General features: G+C 48.7%; 1 protein-coding gene across 3 annotated transcripts in view; it reads right to left on the bottom strand.

The window, feature by feature from the left end:
* The window catches only part of MAP3K4 (mitogen-activated protein kinase kinase kinase 4), a 52,318-nt gene that overhangs the window by 17,126 nt on the left and 17,329 nt on the right, over positions 1–17,863 (bottom strand). For 2 of the 3 annotated variants that reach the window (XM_049765474.1, XM_049765475.1), the window contains exons 4-14: positions 15,945–16,091; positions 13,944–14,101; positions 12,028–12,144; positions 10,779–10,878; positions 10,609–10,692; positions 8,816–9,065; positions 6,807–6,952; positions 4,542–4,703; positions 3,656–3,789; positions 2,909–2,987; positions 1,901–1,967 (exon numbers count right to left, since the gene is read on the bottom strand). In XM_049765474.1, coding sequence (XP_049621431.1) covers positions 1,901–1,967; positions 2,909–2,987; positions 3,656–3,789; positions 4,542–4,703; positions 6,807–6,952; positions 8,816–9,065; positions 10,609–10,692; positions 10,779–10,878; positions 12,028–12,144; positions 13,944–14,101; positions 15,945–16,091 — 1,444 coding nt within the window. The remainder of the gene's footprint in view (positions 1–1,900; positions 1,968–2,908; positions 2,988–3,655; positions 3,790–4,541; positions 4,704–6,806; positions 6,953–8,815; positions 9,066–10,608; positions 10,693–10,778; positions 10,879–12,027; positions 12,145–13,943; positions 14,102–15,944; positions 16,092–17,863) is intronic. The other variant, XM_049765473.1, reaches the window with a different exon arrangement.

Here is a 17,863-nt window from a genome sequence, read left to right as displayed (position 1 = left end):
GATGCTGGGAATTGAACCACCATCCGTTCTGAATCAGCAGCGTGCAAGGCAAACGCCCTACCACTGTGCTATCTCTCCGGCCCATGTGTGCAGCCTTGTCTACACGGAACTGCTTCCACTGATGTTTCTAGTTAGTAATAATTTCACAATGAAAATCACTCCCAAGGCAATAAAAAGGTTTCAAGAAGTGCTTTTCACTGAGTGACTGATCTAAGTTCTTAGGAAACGATTTTGTTTTAATGTAAGGCAACAATTTAGATTCCTGAGATCAGGAAATCAAAGGACTGGTGATAATGGCCTTCAGCAGAACTTTGATACAAAGGCAGCACGTTTCATGTGAAACCCTCAACCTGTTGTGTCATTGCTTCACAGCATTGGGAGAAAATCTATCAGCATATGACAGTGGAAGGTAAAGACGCCAAGTGTGAAAATCTAGTCTAGTGTCCTTCTGTGGACTATCAAGGACCTGCAAGAAATAACTGCTGCTCAACAAAGTAACTGGCTAAAAAGTTCTTTTCTTCTGTATAACTAGAATTTCTTCAAATACTGAAGCTTCTTTCCTTTTACCCTTAAAATTTAGTCCATAGGGGAAAAACTTTGCTTTTTATTTACCATCTGAAGAATAGGGTAAAACAACATACATATTTCCTGACATAAATTTGTTTGAACTCTCCCTATCATGTGCAGCTGAATCTGGACAAGACCCGGACATGGTGTGGGAAGGCTGTGAGCGAGCTCACTGGCCTGGAAAGCAGTGAAGGGAAGACAACTTGGACAGGGCTGAGAGTGAGTGCAGTGTCTGCAGAGTCAAACCTCCAGGCCACAGGCTACATAGAGCTCAGGTTTCATGTTTGGTGGGCGGGGGAGGGGGGGGGCCCAGGTTCCTTGAGCATCAAGCGAAGCAGCCCCCAGGGCACTCAGAGAAGCCCGAGCATTCCCAGGGATGACCCACAAGGTCCAAATTTAAAAGTAGATAATAAATAAAGCTGATGAGCCATAATTTATACAATTGGCTATAAACCGAATGAAACTCAACAAAATTTTAGGCGCTACCCAACTGTGCTCGGATATCCACAGTGCTTGGAGAACCAATATGGTGCTGGCCACATGCAAAAAAGCAAGCACCTTACCGGATGTACTATTGCTCCGGACAAATCACAAAATTTTTTGTTTTCAGGGCCCGGAGAGATAGCACAGCGGTGTTTGCCTTGCAAGCAGCCGATCCAGGACCAAAGGTGGTTGGTTCGAATCCCGGTGTCCCATATGGTCCCCTGAGCCTGCCAGGAGCTATTTCTGAGCAGACAGCCAGGAGTAACCCCTGAGCACCGCCGGGTGTGACCCAAAAAAACAAAAACAAAAAAAAAAAAATTTTCTGTTTTCAGTGAAAACAAACAGGAAGATGCTCTGGGAGCAGGGAGGTGGTGGGCTCCCTTCCCCCCAACAATGCTCTCACCTAGTCCCTCAGGGGCAAGAAGGGAATGAGCACTGATGGGTGTGGACACAGTGGGCATTTATTTTCCTCCTCCTCCTGCATTTGGGGACAAATACAGCATTCTCTCTAAACATCCCATTCTGACATGAATGCTGTCTGCCTCCTGAACATTTCATTCTCAAAGCTTCTCTGTCCCATTATTTATTTATTTGTTTGTTTGTTGTTGTTTTAGGGCCACACCTAGTGGTGCTCAGGGGTTCCTCCTGACACTGTGCCCAGAAGTAGCTCCTGGCAGGCTGGAGGGACCATATGGGATGTTGGGGATCACATGACGGTCTGTCCCAGGTCAACCGCGTGCAAGACAAAAACTGCACCGCTGTGCTATCACTCCAGCCCATGTACCATTTTAAAGGACTACGATAGGACTATGGACCCAAGCCATGCCATACACCTTTCTAAAGTACAAACCTGTAACAGGGCTGTGTGGCTTCCCTATGACATGGCCGATGCATTCATTCATCAAAGCTTGTAAACTCTAGGTAAAAGAAAGAGGAAAATGAGAAAGAAGATGGTTTTTATAAGGTCTCAACTGTAAATGGCTTCAGAGTTTAAAAGTGGCATGAACAACGAAGCTATCTGCTGTTAACAGAGAGAATTTATTTATCCTTAAGGCAACCATGCTCAGCATCATATGGTCTGGAGGCTAAACTCAACTGAATTTACACTAGAACAATTCTTGGGCTGAGGGAATTTACTAGAGCAATAGTGATAACACTCGACAGATGTGTTAAACTAGCTAGCTAGTCCTCTTTCTTCACCAAACTGATAAAAAGCACCAACTAAGTCAACAGCCTACAAAGTATGAGGCAGAGAGTCAAGAGGTGCTTGGGTGTCACCTGGCCCTCAGTCTGACTCAGGGACAAACTTCTGCAAAGAGAAAAGGAAACCAAGTGTTTTGACTTCCGGCCTGCCCCTCTCTCCTTCGCCATCCCCCTGTCCCTCCCACTCAGTCCCCTTCCCTGGCCGGGCTCCTCCCTGGTCTCCTCCCCACTGTCCCCACCCACCTACCCACGCAAAATAAAAAATTAGAAAAAAAAAGGGGGGGGGCAGCGAGGTGGCGCTAGAGGTAAGGTGTCTGCCTTGCAAGCGCTAGCTTAGGACGAACCAAGGTTCAATCCCCCGGCGTTCCATATGGTCCCCCCAAGCCAGGGGCAATTTCTGAGCGCTTAGCCAGGAGTAACCCCTGAGCATCAAACGGGTGTGGCCCGAAAAAAAAAAGAAGAAAAAGAAAACCAAGTGTTTCCCTCTGCTCTCTGGAGACTTTCACCTTCCCAGGATCGTCAGTATTATAATAATGTGTGAGATTAATCAACACCAAAAAATCCACCCAAACAGCAAGGGATAGAGATACACCTACTTACTGAATGAGAAAATAAAGCTACCAGCAACAAAAAAGCCCTTTCAAGCATTCCATACCAAGAAGTCGTCTTCAGGTAAAGCTGAAATAAAGGCAGGTTCGATGGCTTGTAGAAAGTCAAAGCCTTGCGTTGCCCACCTGTGACAGGAGAAATTCAAGGGTCACAGAACACCTGAGACAGAGTGGGCAGTTTCAGTCAATACAATATGTAAGTGATGCAACTGGAAAGTTGAAACAAACAAACAAACAACAATACATAGGCAAATTTCAAAGAGGTGGTACTGAATATGCTCACAGAATATGGTGCTGGACAAATGGTTTCTAGTGATGGGACTGGTCACACATTTGTTTTCCATTGACACAGGAAGGAAGATAGATCAGTAATTACAAAGACATGACAAGGAGGGTGTGGATTCCTTGAAAGCTGACTCATTTGGGAAATACAATTTTAGGTTGCTGGGGTGCCTTTTTGGGGGGGGGGGGCACAATACTCATTGGTGCTCAGAGCTTACTACCGGCTCTACATTCAGGACTCACTCCTGGTGTCTCGGGGGACCAGGGATTAAAGTCAGGTTGGTCTCATGTAAGACAAATTCCTTACCCACTACTATTGTTCCAGCTTGTGAATATTTTAAAGTTTTTCAAGAGTTAGAGCTTCCTGAGTAAGTAGTTTTATTTAAAAATAAAACAAGTCTAATGACCAAGGAAAATACACCATTTTATGTCACCTGCTCAGAAATCCCACATGAAACACAAGAATTGGCCTTTCTTTGCCAACAGGGAAAAAAACCACTCGGGCTCATTACCTGGGCCTGGTACCTCTCCCACTCTCGCACTTGGTCAGCACATAATTCATCCACTTCCGGGCAAAGCTGATATATTTATCTCCTATCTTCTGTCTGAACTCTCCAGACATCAAACGAACCACTTCCTTGTGATACTGTATGGAGGAATTTGAGAAATTTATTGATGTTAAGGGCACAACCATCAAAACACTATAATGTCACATCATGTCATTTTCCTATGCCCACAGGGGACCAGATAAAGAAGCTACACTACATACAATGAGATACCATTTTGCAGTTGAAAAGATGAAACTGTAATGTATGGACCAAAAATGAAAGAATCGTCCCTGGTTCATGTCCAGGTGCCCCCTCCAAAAGAAAAAAAAACAAAAATGGAAGGATCTTGAGATGATTTTTCTATGTGAAACAAGAAAAGAACTACCATGGTGTCACTCTTGAGAGGAATATGAGGAACTTAAGCAAACTAACTGGTAATGGGACAACCATCTCTTAGACTCAGAGTTAATATAGTATCTAGTGGGGGTGTGTCGGTGTACATGTGTGTATATAAGTGTGTCTGTACATGTGTGTATATGTGTGTACTCAATAGAGGGGTCCTTTTGGTGGTGGAAGTGGTAGCTATTCATTATGAAGCCAAACCTTGAAAGTCCATTGTACTTTAAACCAAATTTTTCCTGTTTTCTATGGGGCCCAACAGTTCTAGACAGAGCAGGAGCGGCCCTGGAGAGAGCGGTTTCACAGCGAGCTCTAATGTGCCTTCATGACACTGCACCTCAGCATCAAGGGCTGGGAGTTGCACAAGGGCCAGGCAGAAGCCCACTTTGAAAGGGATCAGTGGGAGTCAAATACTCTCGAAAGGCAGCAGCTAGGCTGAGCCTGCACCCACCTCAAACCCAAAGTTGTAACCCTGGATCATGGCCTCACGATAGTACTGCTGCAGCGTGGCTGACTCAGCCTCGTCCACCTCCGCGTCAAACTCAGCTGTGAACATGTGGTCCACACAGTCAATGGCGTCGCTGATCCGGGTGCAAAGCTCCAATGCGTCATTCTGGAAAGGCCCAAAGCACTGTCACTAGCATGGAGGGGCTGGCACAGGCTCCTGAGCTCGTGGCAGATTTTTACCTTTATTCATCAGCGACCTCACATGCCCCCCAAGAAATGCTGCCTGGGCACAAATGTATTAAGCGAGGTCTACGAGTCAAATGTGCTAATGACAGAGCAAAGAAAAACCCTGAAAGGGATTTTTGAAAAGTTCTGTGTTTCCAGTTGGAATTATAGCCCAGCTGGAGTGAGGTATGGGGAAGGTCACAACATCACCAGAGACCGCCACTGCAGCGGACTGGGCCATGCTCCCACGGTTATCTGGAAGCAATGGCTGAAACTGTCAATGCTACCACTACGTTCCTCTTGACTTCTTTGGTATTCTTTAATGTTAGTTAAAAAGCAAAGGGGGAAATACATTGAAATGATAAGATCTAATTACAGCCCGGTGTTGAACAACTGATTTTGGAGAAACTTTGGTATTAACCCTGGGCGGTGCTCAGTTGAGTACGGGTTCCAAATGCCACAGTAGAACAACCTCCTTCTCCACAGCATACCTCAGTCATTCTGTCCCCCACAAAAGGCCCAGCCCCGAGCATCTCTAGAAATGTTGGTGACAGTTCTGGCTGCCAGAACTTGGCAGGAGGCAGTGTGTGCCCAAATGTGAAATCTACTGCACCTCTAATCATCCCACACCAGCCCCTGTACCTGTACACATGCGCACAAGAGCACACATACACGTACACAACTCCCCGTACAAACATGCATACACATACCAGATCCCTACAAACATGCACACACATGTACAAAGGCACTCACACACCAGCTCCCTGTGCACGTGTGGGAGAGCATTCCCATAACCCAGATGCTTAGAAGAGACTACTTAGAAGAGCCCATCAAGAATCTCATGGAGGGGCCGGGCGGTGGCACTAAAGGTAAGGTGCCTGCCTTACCTGCGCTACCCTAGGACGGACCACGGTTCGATCCCCCGGCGTCCCATATGGTCCCCCAAGCCAGGAGCGACTTCTGAGCGCATAGCCAGGAGTAACCCCTGAGCGTCACCGGGTGTGGCCCAAAAACCAAAAAAAAAAAAAAAAAAAAAAAAAAGAATCTCATGGATAATAAGTCAAGTCAATGAACTGAAAAGAAAGACTGTCCTACTATTGTGGCAAGGCAGAAGAGCTACTACTGCTTCTGGGAGTCAAGCCCAAAGGCTAAAGAAGACCTCACGAGGTGTCTGGGAACATGGCACAGACATGAAGAGCTCATGGGAGAGGAGATGGTGCCGTGGGGCCCACAGAAAGGAAGGGAGGTCCTGCCTGGTCATATCCCAAAAGGCGTGAGGCCCGTCCACAGGGGCACTGGCTATTAGGAGGCAATGAGTCTAATTACTTGTCAAATGACAAAGAGAATAAAGTAGCACTGACTTAGAAGTCAGTTTTGTTTATGACTTTTGTTTTCGGTTTTTGGGTTTTTTTTGAGCCACATCCGGTGACGCTCAGGGGTTACTTCTGGCTATGGGCTCAGAAATGGCTCCTGGCTTGGGGGACCATATGGACGCCGGGGATCAAACAGAGGTCCATCCAGGGTCAGCCACATGCAATGCTCTGCCGCTGTGCTATTGCTCCGGTTCCCCCACCCCACCTTTTTTTTTATTTTAAAACTTTTTTTGGTTTTGGCTGCACCCAGCAGTCTCAGGGTTTACTTCTGGCACTATGCTCAGGAATCAATCCCAGCAGTGCTTAAGGAACATATGTGGTGTCAGGGACCAAAAATGAGTAGAAGACATGCAAGACAACTGCTAAAACCCAGTAGTCTCTCTGGCCCCCCCCAAAAATTGTTTTAAGTACTGGCAGCTGCTAAGGGAACCAGAAACTCTCAGACCAGAAGACAAATAACTTGACTCCAGTGTCCGCGATTTCCCATCTGCTACATCACAGAGCCACGTGACTGTCCAAATGTCTCCCCTTTCCAGTGGACGGGCTACAGTTCTAGGAAAATTCTGGTATAGATAGGCAGTGCCCATTAGAGGGAGAGCAAGTGGGGAAGGGCAATAAAGGTGGAAGCTTGAGTCTACGCATGACAGCATCAGGGAAGTTGCCGGCTGTACCTTGAGCTGCTGTAGCGCTTTGGCGATGACTGGCTGGCTGGATGTTTGCTCCTGGCGCAGAGGCAGGAGGCCCTCGATGGCCTGCTGGAAGGCCTTTCTCTGCATGTTGAGGTGGGCAGACTGCAAAACCACCAGCAGTAGGTGCTCTACCTGAGGTAGGGAGCAGGTAACAGGGCACAGGTTTAGTGCAGACCCACCTCCTGCTTCCTCCCAATTCTGCCCAGCCTCAAACTTCCAACACCCTACAAAGCTGACCCTGGATGGCAGCACATGAAGATGCTGTGCTAGACACTCCTCACACAAGGGCCTGGGACAATGTGCCTGAGGAAGTTCCTTAGGGGCAGTGTGGGTGTGCCCCAACATGCATATGCCCCCAGCATGAAAGGCGAAAAAGAGTGAGGTCGGCGAAGAGACCAAGGGCCTAGCTGGCAAGGTTGGCAGTCACTGCAATCGGCTCAGGGGTGACAGGGGACAGGCAGGTGTAAGAAGGATTAGGCAAGGAGCTAGTATGATTAAGTAGGACACGGGCCAGCCCATTTGCTGGCACTAATGACCTCTTGAGCATTGCTGAGGTAGTACAGGCAAGCAGAAGGGCCAGGGGAGCACTGAATCCTCACATCCTAGCACTAAACCACAGCTGGCCAAGAATCATCAGGAATGGCCACCAGAGCATGGGTCCCCCATGCCAGTTATCCCTTTTGATCAAAACAAAGTAGGGGAGGGGAGGAGAGGGCAGCACTGAGTAACTGAATGGGGGGCAGGGCAGCAAGGGGCAGCGGAGCACTTTGGGATGCAGAGATAGGTGCAAGTCAATTTTCTAAAAATGCAATGAGTGACATGAGCTGGGGACCAACAGGGAGCTGAGAAATACTCATCCCAACCATCAGTCTTGCTGCATAGCACCTGGCGAGGCAAGAGGAATCAGGTTGGCAGAACTGGGGAGAGAGGAAAGAGGCCGGGTGCCGGCTTTCGGTAGCTAAGTATGAGGGGCGAGATAAACAGCTTTTCTTTCTTTTGTTTTGTTTTGGTTGACTATGCATTCAGAAATTGCTCCTGGCTTGGGAGGACCATATGGAATACCAGGAAATCGAACTGTGGTCTATCCTAGGCTAGCGCTTGCAAGGCAGCCACTGCTCCGGCCCCAAGGGGTCCACAGCTTTAAGGAGAAAGTTATAGAACCAGTTGGGGACTTCTGATGGCAGGTGGATGACATACCAAGCAAATGAATAGCAGGGAAGCAGAGGGACTGTGGAGAACTGGGGTCTCTGAGCCACAGGAGAAGCAGTACTTCTTTAGGCCTGCCTCACTTACCGCACCGACAGCCAAACTGAATGGGGCTGCCCGTGTTTGAGTCTGACTCCAGCCCAGATCAGCTCCCAGCACCAACACCCTGACAGAAGAGGGCTGCCTGTGTCTGAGTCCTGTACCCAGATGTGGTGAGCAGCAGCCCTCAGAACCTGTTAGCTTTTACCCTTCCCCCCAACTTCCTGCCTATCTCATCTGGAAAGGGAGACCCTCCCACATCTGGAAGGGGTCGGTAATTGGATTGGCCTGGGGGAAGGGTGAGGCAGAGAGAAGTCTGAGCAAGGAATACGCAACAGGTAAAGAGACACAGGTTGGGTGCAGAGAGGCTGGTTAGCTTAGAGACCATGTGAAATATATGTACATGGCAGTTAGAGCATTATGATAAAGCTGGATATCTCCTAAAACTTCATGACTGCTGCGGATAATTTCCTTGCCGTTATCCTGAAACCTAAAGACCCGCCAGGCTGTAGGGGCTGAGGCGCCGGGCCAAGCTGAGAAAGGCCTCACCATCTTCCATCCATCCTTCCACGCCATCCACTACCAGGACCATATCACTAATAACATAATACAATAGTTAAAGCTACTTGTTGGCTGCTGGCAAAAACTGGCAGATACCATGGTGTTGAGTTTTGGGGAAGGAGCGTCAGTTAGGCTCACCCCTGGAGTCAAGCTCACCAGAGGTGAGGGGGCAGCAGGTCGGGGACCCACCTGCATACTTCTCAGCGTGTCCACAGTCTCCACCTGAGGGACCACTTTGATAGGCTGCTCGTCCCAGGCAGCCCAGCTGTCATGGTCACCATGCTTGGTAAGCAGCAGGTAAGCCAGGTCTAGGTCATCGGCATCCTTGGTGCAGTCCTTCCCCGCCACCGCATTCAGCAGTTGCAGGATGATCTTCTTCTCAGCAAAGGCGTGGGGCACGAACACATGCAGGCTCTCTAGGCCAGGCACCAGTACCTGGAAGGGTCACAGGAGAGCCACTGCAGGGAGGCGGGAGGGGAGGGCCCCAAGGAAGGAGGGGCGCACAGTTCCACCACAGGCCATGGGAGGGATGCCTGCTTCGAGGGTACCCCGGGTGAGCTTCATTTTCAGCCACAAGTAAGCCAGTAGTAGCCTAGATACACCTGTTGAAGCAGGGGCCCCAGAAGTCCTCGAGTCATGTGACACATGTACAAATCTGCACATCTACCAAAATAGGGCAGGGGATGAATTCCATCCCATTTCTAGCCCAGATCCCCAGAGCACCTCCAGGAATGATGCTTGAGTAGAGTCAGGAATAAGCCCTGGGCAGGACCAAATGTAGCCCCCAAACCCAACCCCCTTCATACCACCCTAAAATAAAAAAAGCTCTAGTGCCTAGATGGTGCCCATGAGTAAGGTAGCCACTTCCATCCAGCCAAACCCAGTTCTACTTTTTTTTATTTTTATTTTTTTTGGTTTTGGGGCAGCACTCAAGGGTTTTCCCTGGCTCTGTGCTCAGAAATCGCTCCTGGCAGGCACGGGGAACCATATGGGATGCCAGGATTCAAACCAACATCGGTCCTGGGTCGGCTGCTTGCAAGGCAAACACCCTAACACTGTTCTATCTCTCTGGCCCCAGTTCTACTTATGAGAATGGAGTCAGAGAGTTGGTAGCCCAAAGCAGTTGGGTGTGATCCCAAAACAAACAGACAAAAAAAAGTTATGGGGAAAAATAATCGAGATAGTGTCAGGAAATGAGGGGACAATAAAACTTTACTTTTTGTTTGTTTAGGGGTCACACCCGGACTCCTGGCTCTGAGCTCAGAAATCACTCCTGGCAGGCTCGGGGGGGACCCAGGTCTGTCCTGGGTCGGCCGAGTGCAAGGCAAACATCTTTCCATTGTGCTATCTCTCCTGCCCAAAGCCGACACTTTAAAACAACATTTTCATACAGGATCTAAATGTGTGCCACCTAGCAAATAGAAGGAGTAAATGTGGGGCTGAAGCCAAGAGTACAGTGGGCAGAACTCTTGCCTTGCATACGGCTAACCTGGGTTCCATAGAGTCCCCCAAACACTGCCAGGAGAGTCCCTAAGCACAAGGCCAGGAGTTACGCACCAAGGAGCGCTGGGTGTGGCTCAAACACAAAAATTAAAAAGCCGCAGAGTAAATGTGACTGGGGCTTGGAGAGAGAGTATAGTGGAGTAGGGCACTTATCTGGTAAGTGCTGCCTCAGATTCGATCCCTGGCACCCCTTTGGTGCCCTGACCTCTGAGTACAGTCAGGGATAAACCCTGAGCACCGCTGAGTATAACCTATACAACCCCCCAACCCCCACCCAGAAAAACAAAGCGTAAGCATGTCTATTTGATCTGCATCCTTAAAGCAGTAAGTATAAGAAACTATTCACAGGAAAGTATGGACCAGCCTTATGCCTGTGATCGTCAGGCACATTCACTGACCAGCTACAGAGAAAAAGCAAAAGTGCCTGCCTGGTTTAGAGTAAGACGGGTTCACTTGAGCCCAACTCTGCACTCACCTTGACATATTCCTTTGACTTCAGAACATCTAGAAGGCCTTGAACTGGGGCTGAAAGCACGAACTCAGCTGCGATCTCCAGGTCCTAGATCACAGTACAGGGAAACGTCAGGATTAGCATCTGCCCAAGCTCAGACTGAGAGTACTCAGGCTTGCAGAATGTGAACACACCTTTCTCAGCATCTTCGCAAAGCCCAGTGCCTTGGAGGCTCGCTCCCGGGCTTCGTGAAAGAGCTCCTTCAGCGCCCGGCTGATCTCTATGACTGATCTCCTGTGGGCAAGTGGACAGGGGGACACAATGAGAGACGAAAAATGTGGTGGGAGCAGGGGCCAGCTCCAAGGCTGCCAATAAAACCTGCAATCAACTATCAGTAACTTTAAAGTACAAGCTGGCTGCCCAGAATTTTCTAGAAGGATGTATTCAATGAACAACTTTTAGTAACAGAAAGCTCCATTTTATCTGAGTTTATCTGGATAGCCAATTCCCTCCAACATGAACGATCTAATCAAAAGGGAAGGAAAAAAATGGTAGCTCTGCTGGTCCCTCACTCCCAAATCTCACATTAGTGGCCTCTGTAGATTCTCTGTGATGGATCTCCCAAGTCACTGGCTCTCTGGAGCCAGAAGCCAGACCACCCAACACCACCCTGGATCAAGTCTCCTCCAGGGCTTCTCCAGAGCTACCTCAGTCCTGAATGTACCTGTTGGCTGAGCTCTCAACTCCATGACACCCACAACAAATTGATTTTATCCCTCAGCTGGGCAGCACTGTCTGAGACTCTTGACCCCTCTTTTCTCAGGACTGGCACCTTGGTTCCAAAGTCCAAATGTAGTTGATATTGGAGGGAGAGAGAAAAGCTTTCAGCTTTAAAGAAAGCACCCCACCCTCACACCCTAAGACTTCCTGTGGGGGTTATGGCTCATTGTCAGGGTCAGAAAGCAACCCAGAGGCCGGAGTGATAGCACAGTGGTAGGGTGTTGGCCTTGCACACTGCTGATCCAGGACGAACCCGGGTTCAATCTCTGGCATCTCTTATGGTCCCCTGAGCCTGCCAGGAGTGATTTCTGAGCACAGAACCAGAGATTAAATTATGAGCACCAACCATGTATGTCCCTCTACCCCCCAAAAAAGGTCAGTAAGTGAACTCTACTCTCAAATCACTGCTTGTCAATTTGTACATTTTTTCTTTCTCTAAGACATTCTACTTACTAGGCTACATAAACTAAATTCACCTTTAGACAAAGCTTCCCATAAACCTCCAATTAGGAGCTCAGATGAAAAAGAAAAGGCAGACATGGACCTCTCGAGGCTCCTGGGGCCCCATCTTGAAGTTAAGCATCATAAGGTGTGGGCAGAATGCCTGGCAGGCTTCTTGGGGAGAAGAGCTGCTGAGAGCAGGGAGGGCAGAGCAGCACTGACCTAATCTCATCTGAGGCACTACTGTCGTCGGCGCTGGTCCAGAACTCAGCGCAGCTTTCCCGAAGGCCGAACTCCAGGAAACTCCCAGTGGACTTCAGCAGCATTCCCGCGATGTCACTAGGGAGAAAGACACACACAGTACAACACAGAAGGAACCATCCTCACTGAGCTCAAGTTTAGAAGAGGAAGCTCCAGTGATGTTGAAAGGCCATGAGTTTGATATATAAGACCGTGATTGATGAAGAAAAGCAAAAATCCCTGAGTGTAACTCCCTCTGTTCTACTACTAGGTTTTCATTCTAAATTTGAAGTGGTCACAGTAGCTACATAAATATTACCCAAAGGGTCAAAATAATAAAACTGCCCTGTGTACTGCTCTCACAAGACACTTTTCAAACCCTTCCCTCCCCCCACCATCTCATACTCCATAAACCCAAAATACTCTGTTGGATGATGCTTTCTGTGGAGTATCCGATCCGAATCCCAGGGTTAAGAGAGGTAAACCCAAGTATATTCAATGAAGCTGAACAGTGCTGTGAGAATTCCACTGCTGCCTATAGACCGCTGGGAGGCTCAGGAAAGAAAGATCCAGATAGAGTCCAGGTACAGGGCACTGTCAGATGGCACAGGTATATGTCTCTCAAAGAAACTGCCAGGGAAGTGTGTACGGTTGGGGACAGGGGCGGGGCAGAACCAGGATGAATGAGGGGTATGTTGGGAAGAGAAAGCAGAGGAGGAAGGACAACACAGGCAAGTCAGGAATAAATTCCATGGCGAATGCTTGGCCAGAGGCAGGGCTGTGAGTGGGACAGGAGCAGGGGTGGTGGAGATCCACTGAGCCAGCTGATCTTCAGGTGGCAGCAAAGAGGAATTCAGCACAGCAGAGGGATGGAGAGCTGCTCAGAGACAGAGGCGTCCAGAGGGTTCACTCGACAAGCAAGAGTAACCGGTACATACCAGGCAGGCATCAGTGAGCAAGAAAAGGAAAACAGGAAGCCAGGAGGATAAAAAAAGGGAAATGACAGCCTTTCTGATATGGGCAGGAGCTATGAGGAGAAATAAGACTAAGGAAGAAGTTCCATCCCGAACATAGGAGTGTTTATAAATACAAAGACAAAAAGGAGACAGTCACAGGGGAATGAGCAGCACAGCTTTGGGGCTGGAAAGAGCACAGGGCAAAGAAAAAAGAGCTCAGAGCCCTGGCCACTAGGTGACTCTGGCAGTCTGAAAAGCAGCTTTGACCAGAAGTGGGGGTACAGCGTACTGAGAGGAAAAGAGACACTAAAAGCAAGAAAAATGCGGGCCAAAGCAGCGTGCAGGACAAACCATGGAAGGCCAAGGCAGGGAATGAGGGCACCGCGCACTTGCAGGATGGATGTGAGGGAGGCACCAAATCGTGCAGTAGACACGCTTTGAGAAGTCCAGTAGGAAATGGGCAAGCAGGGATTGGACAGCAGTGTGAGGAGCCAAGTAATCCATTGTCTACTCAACACAGATAAGTAGAGGGGGCACAGAAGGAACCCCCAAGGCACCTGGGGCGAGCAGGGAGAAGCTACACAATGGCAGCTGTGGTGGGCCCAGCACACACATACCCCTTGACCACAGAGAGGGGCTATCACCCTGATCCTCTCTCAGCTGTCCCTGCTTCCCTCTTATCTCCTCCACAGACAGATCCAGTCTGGATGGACCCAGTCCACCCCACACACAATCTCAGGGTCCCTCAGGACCAGTCTGTCTCCTTGCCACTGCAGAAATCTGTGCATGGGACCTTCCAATATCCCACCAGAACCCGCTGGACACTATCCACAGCCCCACTGTGCTTGCTCATATAAGGACACTTGAAGGAGGGAGGACACAGGCCAGCAAAGGTGGCAGGACACGGGCCTGGGCATGCTTAGGGTGCACACAGTGCCTTACCAGAACAGCTTCCCAGCCTGTGCCTCTCCTCCCCGGATGTAATGGGTGATTTCTTTGGTGAAATTCCACTCTTCTTCTAAGAGATTTTTTAAGCTATGGGATGCTTGAGGTAATTGCTGTAGCATTTGGATCCAGCTTCTCATGTAATCGAAATACACCTGCAGACATAAGCAGGTAGAAAAGCGACAGCTGAGAACACAAACCAATCACCAACAGAAACCCACCACCCTCTTTCCTGGTTAGGATGAATATGATCTCAGCCAGGCAAGGAATGTGGGGGGCTGCAGGGATTCTGGGAGCCATGACCCCAGAAACACGACTGGCTCAGCTTTTCAGCGATTCCACTCAGAAAGCAGAAGTGACAAAGACTTCTCTCCTGCCCACGTCTGTGGATGTGAGTTCTGGCCCATGTGAGTTCCGAGTAGTGGGCACCTCTCACCTTGGATAGATTGTGCGGGTGCAGCTGGGAAACACTGCCCCATGACTCTCAGGTGGAGAGTAACAAGGGTGGGGTGGCATGTGTAGACCCCACATCCCTCCCTAACAGCCAGGTTTGGGGTGGAAATTCCCAAGGTTTAGGACAAAACCGGGACTCAATGCCAAATGCACACACTCACCGCTCATACAATCACAGGCTGGGGGCCAGACTCTGTCAGTCAACAGCCACCACTTAGCCCTCAGCCCTGTTGTCAGAGGGTGTCCACTTGTCATTCTATGTTTACATTAGTCAGTGACTGTGCTGGGGTGCACTGGTGTCCAGCTCCCTTTCTTAGTGAATGTCACTATAGCAAGCATCTATCTGCATGTGGGATAGGCCTGTACATGCCCTATAGCTCCAGACCACAGAGTACAGTGGCCACCTGGACAGCATTGAGCATGACATAAACAGGGTTGCCACCCCTCTAGGAGCAATGACTGTGCCAAGTCCTTGAATCTCTGTGGCCAATGCTCAGGAGTTCAGCTCAGGCTCAGACCTGTGTGTCGTCTCTAAGAGGCCTCCCTGGGGTTCATTTGCAGACTAACAGCCTAGAAGCTCCGTTCATATGTCCAGGGAGAGCAGAGGACAGAACCTCAAGTCAAGAGAGGTACTACTGAAGGCCAGAGGAAGGTATAGAGGCACTGCTTTCCAGAGAAGAATGAAGGTGGGAAGGAGGCCTGGCCCCAGGAAGGGCTCTGCTGAGGGGCAGCAGCATGGGAAAGCCTACAGTGGATCATCTAGGGGGCTTTGCCTCTACCACATAATCAGGGACCAATCTCAGATACGCCATGTCCTCTGATGAATGGGCCAACATGCTTCAGGGTTCAGCTTCCTTGGTCACAAGGCTCCAAGAAGCCCTTCTGCTCAGCTGGCTCAGAGGTCCCATCCCTCAGCCCTCATGGCACCTCACATAACTCTAATCCCTGCTCTGAACACTTGGGGTGCAAGACTTGACGGTGCCCCTAGAACAAAAGTGGCCATGAAAGGGTCCCCCCAGAAGGCTTTTGATGTTGGATCTGAACTGTATCCTCTGTTTTACCTTATACACAGAACTCACTCCTAGCTTCTCCCAAAACAGAGGCTTTGTCCTAGTGTTCTTTTCCCTTCATCCATCCCTTCTGAGATGTCAAAGATCCACAGAGACTTGATTAGCATGAGATAGGAACTTAGGTCTGTCACATCTGCCATTCCACCCCCCCCCCCGCCCCCCGCCCATGTGGCTTGAACCTGTACAATAAAGATTGCAGGGGAAGGTGGGTTTGGTGTGCTCTCAGTCCGTGAGGCTGGAAGCCACTGGACCCCTGCGCCTTTTCTCTCCTTACAACTGTCTTGTTTTATTAACTTCTGCAGCAACCCTGCTTCAGACCTGTTCTCCCAGGGTTGGATTAAAGCAAGTGGAGCCTTACACCTCTGCCCGAAGATGAAGTGACCGATGTCTCTGTGTTCAGGGTTAGCGCTGTAGCCACTACCTTGCTGACCACTGAGGCTGTGTCACTGTGGCGTCGGGGGTGTGGTGGCCCTACCATGAGCATCTTGTGCAGGTCCTCCTGGAAGGCGTCCATGTTGCAGTCAGCCTTGTCGCGGTCGAGCAACACTTCATGCAGCATGAACTGGTAGTACTGCTTCATCAGCAGGCCACCCTTCAGCACCTCCTTGCACTCACGCACCAGCTGCACACAGATAGTCAGGGTCAGTAGCAGTTGTTCAGATTACCGGCAGCCTTCACCAAGAAAAACTACCAGTGGGAAAAACTGATCTGGCAAGAATCATTCTCTCCCATCAACCGTTTTCTATGGAAAAGAAATTTTGCAGGAGAAAAAAGAGCTGTTTTTCCTACTTGATGACAGGGAGAAACTGGCCTCTTTTACACAAAAACATAACAAAGATTCGAGTAGACTTACAGCATGCTGGTCTTAGAAATTATTTTGCAGTTTACCCACTGTGTGGCTTTCACCATCCAAAACACTAAAAATCCTCCAAATAAACTACCTACAGCTAATGTGGTGAAATCATATGAACGTCCAAGGCCCCCCACCCAGGAAGTCACCACACATGAGTTCAAAAGATAATGGGAAAAGAAGAGGAGGGTGGGAGACAAATACTTTTCCTTGGGGAGTGCTGGCGCCCAAAGCCATGCAGCCACAAGGGCCTCTTGGACCCAGGTAATCACCCTCCTTTTTCTTTCTTTCTTTCTTTCTTTCTTTTCTTTTCCTTCCTTCCTTCCTTCCTTCCTTCCTTCCTTCCTTCCTTCCTTCCTTCCTTCCTCCCTCCCTCCCTCCCTCCCTCCCTCCCTCCCTTCCTCCCTTTCTTCTTTCCTTCCTTCCTTCCTTCCTTCCTTCCTTCCTTCCTTCCTTCCTTCCTTCCTTCCTTCCTTCCTTCCTTCCTTCTTTTTGCTTTTTTGGGGCCACACCCATTGACATTCAGGGGTTACTCCTGGCTATGCACTCAGAGATCACTCCTGGTTTGGAAGACTATATGGGATGCTGGTGGATTGAACTGCGGCCCATCCTAGGTTAACACATGCAAGGTAAATGCCCTACCACTTGCACCACTGCTCTGGCCCCCCAGCTGAGAAAGTAAACAGCAGGAGCTTTCTAGAACCTAAACCTGTATGACTCACTCAGTTATTATGTCTTTTTTTATTCCTACCTGGGAATAATCCAAGGTGCAGACTAAGACTTGCATGTGTCCACATGATTATCACAATGACAGTCAATATAGTGGACACTGAATAAAATATATGCATCTAGATTGGACAGCACTGCAGCCATTTAAAGTTTGGATGGAAATACACCAAAATGTTTTAGTGGTTATCTCCACATAGCAGAATAACAAGACAACATTCATTTTATTTTTCTGTATCATTTCTATACTTCTCACATTTTCTAAAATAAGCATGTATTGCTTTTATGAACCTGAGTTTCCCCTCTAAAGTATTTTAAAGTTCATTTGTGGTGAGAGTAAAAAATAAATTAAATCTATTAAAAAGTGTTCTGTTCAAATTTTAGGGTCATAAATTTCTGTTAAAATTGTTATTTAGGGGGCTGGCAAGGTGGTGCTAGAGGTAAGGTGTCTGCCTTGCAAGCGCTAGCCAAGAAAGATCGTGACCGCGGTTCAATCCCGTGACGTCCCATATGGTCCCCCCAAGCCAGGGGCAATTTCTGAGCGCTTAGCCAGGAGTAACCCCTGGTTACTGGTTTTGGGTATGGTCCGAAAACCAAAAAGAAAAAAGTTATTTAGGTGCTAATTACATCTTTGAATGAACTGAAGCCCTAATTTCCATCTTTTTTCTTCCAGTCATGCTACACTAATCTCAGTATATTATCGCTATTCATTTTCCAAAACGTTTTACCTCCAAATCACTGCTGATTCTCACAATGGTCATTAGCTAAGTAAACTCCACCTTGATTTACTCCTGCGCTATCTGTTCTATGGAAAATAA

The sequence above is a fragment of the Suncus etruscus genome, chromosome 18 (genome assembly GCF_024139225.1).
Source record: "Suncus etruscus isolate mSunEtr1 chromosome 18, mSunEtr1.pri.cur, whole genome shotgun sequence".
Lineage (NCBI taxonomy): Eukaryota > Metazoa > Chordata > Mammalia > Eulipotyphla > Soricidae > Suncus > Suncus etruscus.
The sequence above is the reverse complement of the archived record's forward strand: the minus strand, read 5'-3'. Positions and strand labels throughout refer to the sequence as shown.